The 15,764-nt window shown below is 35.6% G+C and overlaps 1 protein-coding gene across 1 annotated transcript; it reads right to left on the bottom strand.

Moving 5' to 3' along the window:
• Positions 1-14,765: 14,765 nt before the first annotated feature.
• On the bottom strand, positions 14,766-15,764 carry LOC138894276 (uncharacterized). The gene is made up of 2 exons (XM_070178960.1): positions 15,405-15,764; positions 14,766-15,116 (listed from the first exon to the last, which is right to left on the bottom strand). Exons 1-2 carry the CDS (start codon positions 15,762-15,764, stop codon positions 14,766-14,768), a joined length of 711 nt encoding a protein of 236 aa, XP_070035061.1.

Raw genomic sequence — 15,764 nt, 5'->3', positions numbered from 1 at the left:
TTGTAGGAGTAAATAAATTTTGATATGCATTTTGATATACAAAGATAAAAAATAACTTTTTGATATATAAAAAGAAGGAAAATAAATTTATGATATATATATATTGGTATACATATTATTTGATATGTTATACATTGTGATATAGAAATAATATAATTATTTCAATTATGATAATACATTGGTATAGAGATAACAATAAATTTTGAATAAATATATTTATAAATTCATAGTTTGGATATACGAAGAAGGAAAATAAAATTTTAATATTCATTTTGATACACAAAGAGCGATAATAAAATTGTGATATGCATTTCGCAAATAATCACTAATACATATTTTGCATGTTATATATCAGTGTGTATATCACACAAGATTTTTATTGATATACATAGACATGTATATCACATTGCATGACAGTATATATCACACAATATTTTCATTAATATACATAGACATGTATAAAAATATGCATGATATACATGAAATAAACAGATACACAGGGTTATATATATTGATATATCAGTTGTTATACACTGAGGCGTGTATTCGCCCAAATTTGAAAGTTCAAAAAACTTGGAATGAGTATAGTCACCCAAATCATACATCTTTCGATTCAAACAGAATATTTCTTTTTTGGACAAATTTTTTGTGCAAATTTGTAGAAAGTTTGCTTGATTTCGTCCATTAATGCTAAGTGAGAATGAAAATAACTTGTTCCAACTTCGAAACGGGCAACGAGAATTCAGTTTCATGGTTGATTCATTCTTTTGGGCATCTATTTATGCCAATTGCTCTAAACTTTTCTGGTGTGAAGAGAGAAAATGAGAAAATATGGAGAAGAGATACGAAGAGAGAGAGATACATACGGGGAGAAGGTCTAACCTAGTTTATTATACAAAATTAATTTTTTAAATTAAAATATAAATGCAGGTCATAAGATGCCAATAACAATAAGTTGGGCTTTTTTATGCCATTTATTAGGTTAGGTTGTCATACAATGCCAAAACCCCTTTTTACTTTCCTATACACTATTTGAAACTTTATTATCTTCCCTATTCAAGTTTTAATTTAATTACATAGGCATATACAATTTACCAATTATATATATTTTAAGAATTTAATGAGAATCAATTAACTCTGATAATCTCTCTAACGTACATATCCAACTCTTCTTATATTTCTCTCTCCATACCCCCACGATTTTGTACTCTCTCCCTCCATTAACCCTCTCTTCAATTTTTCTTCAAAAATCTTTATAATCTCTCTCAATCTTTCTGAATTCTCTCTCTAAATCCTACGAAAATAGTAGCAGCTTAAATTTTTCCTTCCCTTACAATGAAGAATAAAGGAGTTCCGAAAAATAGCCCTAAAAAAGCTAATGTTGGTGATATCCCTTACAACTTAAATTCTCACGGGATTCACCCAAAAATATAGTGAAATCGGCACATGCAAAACCAGAGACAAAGTCCAAGCTTTCCCCTCGTCGAAGCTAGGGTAGAAGATCGAACAAAACTCAAGCATGACAAAGGATGCTGGTGAAGCTTCGACATATGCTAAATCAGTAAAGAGGAAGAGCAAAGAAATTGCTCGTGATGATGATTTCGTTGAAGAATAAGTTATCCCAAAACCTGCAAAAAAACTCAAAGTTTCTCCTACTGTCAAACCTTCAAAAAAGAAGAAGGCTAAAAAATCACCTAAAACTATACTCCAACAGTTATTGGAGAAGGGAAAATTTTAGTAGTTATAATTTTATTTTTTTTTTAAGTTAGAAAACTTGTTCTCAGTCTCATGACTATACATATTTTCTATTTTTTTTTATTTGTAAAAATTTTGTCTACATTGTGTATATTTGTTGTTGGTTATCAACTTTTCTACATTTCCCTGTTGTAGATTTCTTGTATATTATTCGAAATCATTTTTTAGGGAATGTACTACATGATTTAGTTGGTTTTATTGGTTATTATTTGCTCTATTTTATAGATGTTAGTTTCATTTTCTGTAAACAAATTGTATATATTATGTTTAGTTATTACTTTCTAATTTCTTGCTCTAAACATAATTTTATCAGCGCATTTGTGGCTTCAATGTAGTCAGTCGTTATATATGTTTACTAATTTTGTAACTTACTTGTATAAAATGTATTAATATCTTTCTGATTGTAGCTAAATTGTATTTATTTTATTTTTTTATCTTCAAACAAGTTTTATTAACTTACTGTTTCTTTTGGTGCATAATCGAACATTTATAGCCTCTTATTCGAAATCATGTTATTAGGGGATGTACTACTTGATTTAGTTGGTTTTATTGGTTATTAGTTACTCTATTTGTAGATATTAGCTTTATTTTTTATAAACAAATTGTATATATTATGTCTTGTTGTTACTTTTAAATTTTTTGCTCTAAATATAATTTGTAGCTTCAATGTAGTCAGTTGTTATATATGTTGACTAATTTTGTAACTTACTTGTTTGCAATATATTTATGTCTCTCTGATTGTAGCTAAATTGTAGTAGAATTTTATTTATTTTATTTTTTGGTCTTCAAACAAGTTTTATTAACTTACTGTTTCTTTTGGTGCAGAATCGAATATTTTTTGCACCATATGATGTTGATTATGGCATAACTAGGTTCCATACATTATCTGATCCTGCTGTTCCTGGCCAAATCAATGTGTTATTGTTTGAAAATGGGTTAAAGTTGTTTATGAAGACATGTTTTGGGCATTTTCTTTCCCTGGCCAAAATATGTATCCTTAATCAAGCAATTCACCTTCTCATGAAGTATGAATTGAACGCATCAGGTTCTATTTTTTTACGGCAGAGATAAAGGGTGAGAGGCTGAACTTTGGGTTGAGGGAGTTTGCCCTTATCACTGGCCTTAGATATTTTATAAAAGTAACGGACTTTGGTTACACAACTAAGTATGACAGTAAAATAACGAGGAACTATTTTTCGAACAAGGAAAAAGTTGAGAAGTCATACTTGAAACAAATTGTAACCAGCCATAGTTGGGTGAATGATGAGGATGCAGTCAAATTGTGTATTCTCTATCTGATAGAATTCTTCCTCTGTCCTTTAGAGAAAGATAATGATTTTATAGACCATTTTAGGTTCTACTTGGTGGACTCGGGGCAGTATGTGAATTTCGCATGGGGTATCGAAGCTTATACACAATGCTTCAGTCTGTTAGGCACAAGCTCAAACCTTTTGTGTATTTTTATCTCATTTGAGATTTTTCACTCGCTGTGTAAATATGGTTGTATGAGTATTGCTCTACAGTCAACACTGATATAGCTACAAGGGTTGGTAATTCGATCTCCTGCATACTTAACTGGATAGCTAGTAAGGACAAGATATGGATATATGTATTGGAAGATAGAATGATCGAACCATCATGGATCAAGGTAAATATTTTTCACTTCTGGACAGACAATTTAATATAAATTATCTACACATTTTATACATATTATGACTAGGTCCCTCATATTTTTTTTCACTGAGTTCACCAACATGCTTGAAGCCCCATAAGAGCTTTCAAGAATGAATTTGCCAGACAAAGTTGAATATATATATATATATATATATATATATATATATATATATATATATATATATATATATATATATATATATATATGTATATATATATATATTTATGACTAGGTCTCTCACATTTTTTTTTTACTTAGTTCACCAACATGCTTGAAGCCCCAAAAGAACTTTCAAGAATGAATTTGCCAGACAAAGTTGAATACATCCTTGAAGAATCTGAAACAAAGGCCGAGCATCCGACAGATGCTCCATCTCCATTTTCATCTGGACATAAGCAGGCAATGGGAATAGATGACAAGAACGATATTATGAAACAATTAAACAAATTAAGAAAAGATGTTGATAAGGTAACCTCTTAAGATAATCCTAGTTGGTCTCTTTAATTTATGTTATGCAAATTATTTCTTTAACTCTTTCTATTTTAATACGTAGGTCGGTTCAGACCTTGGAACCTTCAAGAAAGATGTATACCTAATTCTTGATCTTTAGTCTTCTTATATATATATATATATATATATATATATATATATATATATATATATATATATATATATATATATATATAAGCCTCTAATTATCAGATACATTATAATAATTTTTTATTCTTTAGCTTTTTCAAGAACTAGGTAGCATTCGATTGCTACTCAATAATTCCATCAAGTCTGTGTTACAGGCAATTGATGCTAAGATTTCATTCGAAATATATTTATTTTGGACAATAATTTTTACGATGTTTATGTTTATAATAGCATTCATAAAGTACATAACCTAACAAATTCACAATGCAGTTTACTAGTAGTTATACGAAAAATGATGAGCATTATAAAGAAAAGAACAAATAACAGAATCTCGGCAGTAGTGCTAAACCAGTGTTGGCCAGCAGCAGTAATGTAACGACCCAAAATTCGACTAGTCGTGATGGTACCTAACCCAACCCGCTAGGTAAGCCAATTAACCACTAACCAATTCCAATAATAATTAAATAAGCAATTAAGTAAAGAAATATCTGAATCCGATATATTCCCTAAGGACTCGTAGTACAAATCATGAGCTTCTAAGTATAGAGTTTATAAAGCTGAAATAAAGTAAATACATCATCTGTTTGAAAAATATATTAACAGAGTTTTATAGATCTAAGGCTACAATGAATAAGAGACAGCTACAACTGGAACGCATGTACATCTTCAAATCCAGCTCCCTTCGAACACATCAACATCAGCAGCTAACATCTGCACGCAAGGTGCAGAAGTGTAGTATGAGTACAACCGACCCCATGTACTCAATAAGTAACAAACCTAACCTTAGGCTGAAAGTAGTGACGAGCTAACACAAAGGTCAGGTCCAACACCAATATTCCACAACAATTCATAACAGCATAGTACAAGTAACAAAAGAGGTATCTTAGAAATAAAATGCTCAGTTCGTTCACAGTTCCAGAAAAATAGTCATTGCTTTTCAAGATCTCAGTGAAAACCCAAATCTTTTACCGAAAATGCCAAAATACAGGTAAGTTTGAAAACTGTGATTTTCCCCAAAACTCCTTTCAATAACAAGTAAGATGTTTCATTTTCAGATAGCATGAGGAAAGTACGTCTCTATGCCTACATGTCAAGATACAGGTAAAATCATAAATGTCACCAAAACTGGGTAGCAGAAGGAAATGCATCTCTATGCATGTATCTCAAGTACGCATGTCAAATGCAATGCATCTCAATGATGATCTTATGTACTCACACTCTCAGAGTACTCAATCTCAATGTCTCGCATTCCCTCTCACTATGCTCAATACTCAGCACACTCAATCACTTAGCACTGTACAATACCTGCTGCGGCGTGCAGCCCGATCCACATATGACCATAAGGCCTGTTGTGGCGTGCAACCCGATCCACATATATATAGCCATAAGGCTCATTGTGGCGTGCAACCCGATCCACATAAATATAGCCATAAGGCTCGTTGCGGTGTGCAACCCGATCCATATACATATATATATAATCAAATGCGCTCACTGGGGTGTGCAGACTCCGGAGGGGCTCCTACAGCCCAAGCGCTATAATCCGCATGGACAACTCATGTGCTGCATGAACAACTCACGTGCCATAATATCAATATCTGGATCCACACAGACAACTCACGTGCTGCACGGATAACTCACGTGCTATAGTATCAATATCCTCACAAATAGGCCCCCGACCTCACTCAGTCATCAATCTCTCCGGTCTCACTCACGGGCTCACAATGTCATGAAACTAACCCGACAATAATGATATGATGTATCAATAAATAACAACTGAGACTGAGATATAATATGAATGCATGAATATGATTGAGTACGAAATATCAATGAAATCAGTAAAATGACAGCAAGAAACGACCACTATGGGTCCTAGCAGTATCATCATAAAGCCTAAACATGATATCTAGCATGATTGACAGCTCAATTACTTTATCACATGGTGAAAACACGGACATTAACAAAGTAGAACAAGCCAATACCAATGCCGGGCAAGCCAAGCGATGCTCCAAAGATGGCATCATGCATGTAGCGACCTCCGAACGGCTCAAAACTAGTTAAAAGCAAATCAAATACATCAAATAAAGCCCAAGGAAACAATTCCAAATGATAAAGATCGAATCCTTAATCAAAACCCAAAATCGGCCAAAAATCAAAATCGTACCCGCGCCTCGTAACCCAACAAAACTCACAAAATCCGACAACCCATTCAATTACGAGTCTAACCATACTAGTTTTACTCAAATCCGACTCCAATTCGATGTTCAAAACTCAAAAATTCATATTATGAAACTTTAGGCTAAACCCCCCAATTTTCTCTTTAAAATTCATAATCCAACTACCAAAAACGAAGGTAGATTCGTGATATAAAATAAAAAATGAGTAGAGAACATTTACCCGAGTCCACAAGATGAAAATTGCTTCAAGAATCGCCTCAATCCGAGCTTCATAGCTCCCAAAATGAAGAAAGAACCAAAACCCTCGATAATATAGCTTCTGCCCAGCAATTCCGCTTTTGCGACCACCGCTTTTGCGGTAAAACTTCTCTTCTGCGAAAATAGCCTGACCCAATGATCCCTCGCACATGCGGTCTTTAAGCTGCTTCTGTGATAGCGCTTCTGCGCACTTGAACCGCATCTGCGGTTGCGAAGGTGCGTCCAAGCACCTACGCCTTCGATCCTCACGCCCAGCTCCCCTTCATGCTTCTGCGATGAGACTGCCGCTTTTGCGGCTCCGCATCTGTGCCCAACACTCCGCAGGTGCGGTCACACCAGAACCAGAAATCTTCAGCAATGCAACATGAAATGAAAATGATCTGAACCTCATTCGAAACTCACCCGAGCCATTCGGGACTCCTTCCAAATATACCGATAAGTCCCATAACATAACACGGACCTACTCGAGGCCTCAAATCATATCAAACAACATCAAAACGATGAATCGTACCTCAAATCAAAATCTATGAACTTCGAACTTGCAAATTCAATAACTCGTGCTGAAACATAGCAAATCAATCTGGAATGACTTCAAATTTTGCAAACAAGTCATAAATGACATAACAGAGCTATTCCAATTTCTAGAATCGAATTCCGACCCTAATATCAAAAGTCAACCCCCGATCAAACTTTCCAAAAATTCAATTTTTGCCCTCTCAAGCCTAATTCCACTACGGACCTTCAAATAATTTTCCGGACACGCTCCTGAGTCCTAAATCACCATACGGAGCTATTGGAACCATCAAAACTCCGTTCCGGGTTCAAATTTATAAAAAGTCAAACTTGGTCAACTCTCCCAATTTAAAGCTTCAACCATGAAATCCATTCTTCCAATTCGATTCTGAATAACCTGAAAACTAAAATCGATGATTCACATAAGTCATAACACATCATTCGAAGCTACTCATGCCCGTAAACTACTGAGCGAAGTGCAAATGCTCAAAACGACCAGTTGGGTCGTTACATTCTCCCTCACTTAAACATATGTTCGTCCTCGAACGTGCCAAGAGTCCTTCCCAAAATCACCAAATCACCGTATAACATTACTATGCACGTACCCGGGGGTGATCCCACGTCACCCTATCCCATACAGGTCCGATAACACACCATAACTAAAATTTCTCAATTCAACCTAGCCTACAAGCCTTAAAATCCAATTTCCAACATCCAAAATTTCTTATAAGATCTGAATCTCACAACCTACACACTGTATAAGTCTGAACAAGCTGTACTAAGCTGGTATATCACATAACACAGATACTCGTAGCAATGATCTCTAATCATAGTAGCTGCTTAAAACAACCCAATGCCGGTAAACCTCATATCAAACAAGACTCCATTCTAAAACCTTCGTACACTACCGATGATGAAAGAAACACGCAAAAACTCATAACCATTTGTCAGATCCACCAGTCATGGAGCTCTCTCTCCTTCGACAAGAACTATAGCAAATTTCTAAGCCGACTTTCGATATTATCCCTTCTAACCATGCTGTAAACAATTCCGATAGTATCCATTCTAGGTCCAATGACCTCATCTCATCCAACACGACCACTCTAGTGACATGACACACCCATACAATCTAAAGCCACAACCTGTGTAATCCGTGCACCAATAAGCAACATTCCAAATGTACTCAATCATGGAAAAATGACTCAGACGAGAGAACTGTCCCGAAAGCTCAACAAGTACCACCACAACGCAATGCTAAGAACCTATCACACACCATAGAACCAAAAAACACGAATCTAACACAAGGGATCATATCTCAACATAACTCCGCTGCAATGTGTGACCTCATCCAAACACTGATCCATATGAAATGCCTTAGCCACCATGCTCAAAATCAATACCATGCGCAATCTGACATCGAGTACTCAAAATGCATTACCATAACCATGGAGAAGCATATGACACAATGCCACACAAAACTTGAAAGAACATAACCCATACTCCATCAACCATGCAATACCCAATTACTTATCTCGCTCAAATTCCGCTATAAAGCCCAAATAGAACCGCACCATGTGTGCTTATAACCAACGAATCATAACTCCTCGTAGCATAGAAGAGTAACTCACATATCATTTCCGAACACGAATAAGCTTTACAATAACCGAATGGCATATCCCTCAACAATAGCAGTATGGAGCCAACCAATCCGGCTCGGTGTAGAACACATGAATCACCATATTTGATCTCAACTCCACCGCCAGAATGTCTAACACATCTCTCATAAACGTTTATCCCACGAGTAATACTTCTAAAATTCTTTCGTGCCACATAGCAAAATTTGAATATCAACAGTCGATCAACCAGGAGAGTGCCGCAGTACCAGTGAAGTATCCATAAATCAAAACACATTGCCCCTTCTGAAATGTATACTCTCATCAAGCCATACTGATTAGTAATATCATTTACCTATTGGTAATATCATTTACCTAGTCATATAAAACCTTCAATGCTGCCTACGAAATCCGACTAGTCGTGATGGCACCTAACCCAACCCGCTAGGTAAACTAATTAACCACTAACCAATTCCAATAATAATTAAATAAGAAAATTAAGTAAAGAAATATCTGAATATGATATATTCCCCAAGGACTGGTAGTACAAATCATGAGCTTCAAAGAATAGAGTTTACAAAGCTCAAATGAAGTAAATACATCATCTGTTTTTGAAAAATACATTAACAGAGTTTTATAGATCTAAGGCTACCATGAACAAGAGGCAGCTACAACCGGGACGCATATACATCTTCAAATCCAGCTCCCATCGAACACAACAATATCAGCAGCTAACATCTGCACACAAGGTGTAGAAGTGTAGTATGAGTACAACTGACCCCATGTACTCAATAAGTAACAAATCTAACCTTAGGTTAAAAGTAGTGACGCGCTAACACAAAGGTCGAGTCCAATACCAATATTCCACAACAGTTCATAATAGCATAGTATAAGTAACAAAAGTGGTATCTCAGAAATAAAATGCTCAGTTCGTTCGCAGTTCCAGAAAAATAGGTATTGCTTTTCAAGTATCTCAATGAAAACCCAAATCTTTTTCCGAAAATGCCAACATACGGGTAAGTTTGAAAACTGTGATTTTTCCCAAAACTCCTTTCAATAACAAGTAAGATGTTTCATTTTCAGATAGCATGAGGAAAGTATGTCTCTATGCCTACATGTCAAGATACAAGTAAAATCATAAATGTCACCAAAATCGGGTAGTAGAAGGAAATGCATCTCTATGCATGTATCTCAAATACACATGTCAAATGCAATGTATCTCAATGATGAGCTCATGTACTCACACTCTCAGAGTACACAATCTCACTGTCTTGCATTCCCTCTCAATATGCTCAATACTCAGCACACTCAATCATTCAGCACTGTACAATACCTGCTGCGGCGTGCAACACTATCCACATATGACCATAAGGCCCGTTGCAGCGTGCAACCCTATCCACATATATATATAGCCATAAAGCTCGTCGCGACGTGCAACCCGATCCATATATATATATATATATATATATATATATATATATATATATATATATATATATATATATATCCATAAGGTTCGTTGCGGCGTGCAACCCGATCCATATACATATATATAATCAACTGTGCTCACTCGGGGTATGCAGACTCCGGAGGGGCTCCTACAGCCTAAGCACTGTAATCCGCACGGACAACTCACGTGCCATAATATTAATATCTAGATCTGAACGGACAACGCACGTGCTGCATGGACAACTCACGTGCTATAGTATGAATATCTGGATCCGCACGGACAACTCACGTGCTGCACGGATAACTCACATGCTATTGTATCAATATCCTCACAAACAGGCCCCGACCTCACTCAGTCATCAATCTCTCCAGTCTCACTCACGGGCTCATAATGTCATGAAACTAACCCGACAACAATGATATGATGTATCATTAATTAACAACTGAGACTGAGATATGTTATGAATGCATGGATATGACTGAGTACGAAATATCAATGAAATCAGTGAAATGATAGCAAGAAACGACCACTATGGGTCCTAGCAGTATCTTCATAAAGCCTAAACATGATATCTAGCATGATTGACAGCTCAATTACTTTATCACATGGTGCAAACACGGACATCGACAAAGTAGGACCACTATACAGTGCCATGGAAACAACAGAATCCCATTTCACATGGTGCATGCCCACACGCCCGTTACCTAGCATATGTGTCACCTCAATACCAATCAGATAACACTTATTTCGGGATTTCATACCCTCAACACAAAGTTTAGAAGAATTACTTACCTTGAACAAGCCAATACCAATGCCGAGCAAGCCAAGTGATGCTCCAAAGGTTCTATCACGCGCGTAGCGACCTCTGAAAGGCTCAAAACTAGCCCAATGCAACTCAAATACATCAAATAAATCCCAAGGAAATAATTCCAAATCATAAAGATCGAATCATTAATCAAAATCTAAAATCGGCCAAAATTCACACCCGGGCCCGCACCTCGTAACCCAACAAAACTTACAAAATCCGATAACCAATTCAATTACGAGTCCAACCATACTAGTTTCACTTAAATCCGACTCAAATTCAATGTTCAAAACTCAAAAATTCATATTATGAAACTTTAGGCTAAAACCCCCAATTTCCTCTTTAAAATTCACAATCCAATTACCAAAAATGAAGGTATATTTGTGATATAAAATTAAAAAATGGTAGAGAACACTTACCCTAGTCCACAAGATGAAAGTTGCTTCAAGAATCGCCTCAATCTGAGCTTCATAGCTCCCAAAATGAAGAAAGAACCAAAACCCTCGATAATATAGCTTATGCCCAGCGATTCCTCATTTGCGGACAATTCGTTGCATCTTCGACCACTGCTTTTGCGGTAAAACTTTACTTCTGCGAAAATAGCCTGACCCAGCAATCCCTCGCACCTGCAGTCTTTAAGCCGCTTCTGCGCACTTAAACTGCATCTGCGGTTGCGCAGGTGCGTCCGATCACCCGCACCTGCGATCCTCATGTCCAGCTCCCCTTCACGCTTCTGCAATGAGACTGCCACTTTTGCGGCTCCGCACCTGCGCCCAACATTCCGCAGGTGCGGTCACACCAGAACTAGAAATTTTCAGCAATGCAACATGAAATGAAAATGATCTGAACCTCGTCCGAAACTCACCCGAGCTATTTGGGACCCCGTCCAAATATACCGACAAGTCTCATAACATAACATGGACCTACTCGATGCCTCAAATCATATTAAACAATATCAAAATAATGAATCGCACCTCAAATCAAAATCTATGAACTTTGCACTTTCAAATTCAATAACTCGTGCTGAAAAATAGCAAATCAATCTAGAATGACTTCAAATTTTGCACACAAGCATTAAATGAAATAACGGAGCTATTCCAATTTTTAGAATCGGATTCCGACCCCGATATCAAAAGTCAACCCCTCGGTCAAAACTTTGTTCCGGGTTCAAATCACAAAAAGTCAAACTTGGTCAACTCTCCCAATTTAAAGCTTCACCCATGAAATCCATTCCTCCAATTCGATTTCAAATAACCTAAAAACCAAAACCGACGATTCACATACGTCATAATACATTATACGAAGCTACTCATGCCGTAAACTACCGAGCGAAGTACAAATGCTCAAAATGACCAGTTGGGTCGTTACAAGTAAAACATGTATTTTAATAATTATAACACAATTTGATGACAACTAATCAACATTATATTTACATTATATCTACAATATATCTACATATAGCTTAAATCACCAACAAATAATCTACATTATATTTTCAATTGTTCTCTTAGATACAAGGCACATGTCTCACATTCAAAATGAGGAGAATGTTCCAGTAGGTGTTGACTTATCTTCCCAATTTCAAGGAGCATTGGAGGAAGAAACTGCATGTATAATTTGGTACATTTTATCTACATATTGCATAATACATATTACATCTGAGCTATAGGACATCATTTAAACAAATTAACTACAATTAAACTACAATTTATAAACAGTGTAGTTTCTGTTTATTAAAATTATCTACAATTTTATTAAGTTGTACACATTTATTGTAATAGAGAAGGAAACAATACATGTGGACTATCCAAAATAAATTAACTACAATTTAAATACGATTTATCTATAGTGTAGATTCTGTTTATTATAAATGATCTACAATTTTATTAAGTTGTACACATTTATTGTAAGAGAGAAGGAAACAATATATGTGGACTCTCCAAAACAGGATACAAAACTTGGCATACAAGGAGAGCATTTAAATGAGGAGAAGAAGATTATGCCTTTGCAATCTCCCATTCAACAAGAAAATGATATACAACAAGGAAACAATTGCAATGAAGATTTCACTGGTATTATATGTTACAATATAATTGTAGAAAAAAAATAACAGCTTTCATATAAGTTTCAGTTTTCCCAAAAGAACTAATGCAACCAACATACAATGTTGTTCTTTTGTTTAAAATATTGTAGGTGAACCAGTCGACTACATCAAATGTAGGTGATTCGGACAATGACTCCAGGTCTGGAAAAATGGCAGTAACACTTGATGATTTTGAACTTCCATAGAACTTCTCACAGATTGTTAAGTTCGGAGAGGTAAATGAAGATGAAATAACCCATGTGCATCAGGGAAGAACAAGGGTTCCTGGAAAGCATGCTAGATCCCCTTTTCTCCCTTATTTCAGTTCTGGGGGAAGCGCTTCTGTTGGACCTCCTATAACTTTTAACATCAAGCATCCATTTACTGGGGTTATTGGCAATGATGTTGATCCTGACTTGTTGGAAAAATTCAATAAGTGGTTATATTTAGGTACCGACACGGTTTCAAAGAGGTTAGACTATACAATTTTTTTATATTATGGAATGCATACAATTTATGGATTTCAAACTGAAACTACATAATAATTGTACTTGCTATGTCTCTAAATAGGAGGAAGGCGCCTTATACTTTAAAAGATAACCAGCTCAACCCGTGGTTTGATCTTGGAGAGGAGAAAGTTGATAAAAATGACTGGTTTTATACTTTGGCACATCCCAAGCAAGTACTCAACAATACGGTATACACATACCCTGGCAAAATTTAATGATTAGTTGTAGTATTCTATTATTTTAGAAATATATAGATTTTTTGTTTGAAAATTGTAGTTAAATTGTATGAAGCATTAAGAAATAATGAATTGTTTTTGCAGCACATTGATGTTATTTTATACTATTTGAGGAAGAGAGAAAAGTATGGTCCTGCAAACAAAATACGATTTACAACCACTTATTGTATGTTCAAGACTAGAATTGAACAAATTTATGAGAGGTACATTAATGCTCCTGCCGATAAGAAGCTTGTTGTTGTCAAACTCTAGGACATCGTAACAAAATACATATTGGGGTACCGATTACTTAAAAATATTACATGGGACAAAGTTGATTTTGTGATTATTCCAATAAACATTGTAGAGAAATTTTATTGGTTATTGGCTGTGTTTGACATCACCGATAGGGTTCTATATGTTTATGATTCTATGGTCTCTTCACGAAATCACAAACTTGTTGAATTTGTTGTCGACAAATTTGCTATTATGATCTCTCTCTACTTGTCATGCACCGGCTTGTATGGCAAGCGTCGAGACATCAACTACAAGATCACAAAGGCATACATTAAAAAAGGTGTTACCGACCCTCTTGACATTCAGTGGTTGGTCGGTGTGATACCCCAACAAAAAGAAGGATCATTGTATGTGCTGCTTTCCTTCTATCTATTTAACTAATTATATTTTACATTAAACGCCGCCACGTATATACCACAGTATTCTGCGTTTAATTTAGCAGTGCTGTTAGAAAATGCTGAAAGTAATAAATAAGCCCAGTATTTGAACAAAACAACTATCCAATTGCATTAAGAGTTGAAATCTATTTAGTAAACATTCATTATATGATACAATCTTTATTCAAATTAGCAACACATTTACACCACAATTATAATTCTCCAGAAAAGAACAAATACAACTACATATATCTTAAAAGACAGATTATCATTAATAGTACTCAGTAAAAAAAAATTAAACTGTATCAATTTTTATTTCCTTTTGGGAGTATTCCTACAAGATCTTTTGTTATTCCCTTCTACTCTGCAGTTGCCACATGAAACCTTGTACCTTTTTTGCATTTACTTCATTATATGGTTTGTATTTTGTTTTTGAGGTCTCCCCGGCTGCCTTTTCCCGGTAGGTGGCTGTACAACTTCTTCAGTTATATGTTGTGGCACATTCCATTTGCTTTCATCAGGCAGCATGTCTACTTGTATTTCATAAGTCTGCATAAGGCTCTCCCTCGTGTAATAAGGAGAATAATAGTTTTCATAAGACTCCTTCCTGTGCCTCAAAGCCGCTAAAGCATATACACAAGGAAGTTCATCAAGGTGGAATTGTCCACAACTACATCTCTTATTTTGAAGGCAAACAATGAAGTACTTCACACCATCTATCACAGTATGGATGTAATCTGTTGAAGCCCTCACCTACAATTTCATTACAAACACACAACAAGTTGTCAGCAACAGATACAAAACAAAATAACTACAATTATACAACTTGTCTACAATTAACAGTATATATTTAGTTTGATGGAATCAATGATCTGATGTTATTGGCTATACTTACTCTCATCTTCTGCGATAGTGTCCTGTTGTCCTCCAATTCTTTGTTGTATTTTTCCCAAGGTATGTGAACGTACCCTTTGCATTCAATAAATTTTCATTAGTCCAACATTCAAGAAGAGTCCTCATGTACTCTAATAGTTCTACTACGAGCAACTCTCTTGCATCTTTGGTTACTGCATTCAATGACTCTACAATGTTTGATGTCATTGTCCACGTTCTGTTCACCGTATCATGTAACCGAGACCATCTGTGATAGCCAATATCATATAGGTATGCTTTAACTCGTGTGTCGATCTCTTCAATCTTTGATATTCTTTCATTAAATTCATCAAGCATGTATGATCGTGTCATGGCAAAGTACAATTCGGTTAACTTTAGATGACCCTTCTTGAACTTTGACCTTACATTTGTCCAAATATGCCACATGGAAGAATAATGTGGCATGCCGGTATAAACAGTAAATGTTACCTTCAAGATACTCTCATTCTGGTTCGAAACAACATACAT

The sequence above is a fragment of the Nicotiana tomentosiformis genome, chromosome 6 (genome assembly GCF_000390325.3).
Source record: "Nicotiana tomentosiformis chromosome 6, ASM39032v3, whole genome shotgun sequence".
NCBI lineage: Eukaryota > Viridiplantae > Streptophyta > Magnoliopsida > Solanales > Solanaceae > Nicotiana > Nicotiana tomentosiformis.
The sequence above is the reverse complement of the archived record's forward strand: the minus strand, read 5'-3'. Positions and strand labels throughout refer to the sequence as shown.

Bases quoted from the DNA above. Each gene is read 5' to 3' on its own strand.
- LOC138894276 (XM_070178960.1), bottom strand. From the start codon at position 15,764: ATGTATGTTGTTTCGAACCAGAATGAGAGTATCTTGAAGGTAACATTT. The intron at 15,117-15,404 runs GTAGTAGAACTA...ATGAAATTGTAG, and splicing joins AAGATGCAAGAGAGTTGCTC to GTGAGGGCTTCAACAGATTA.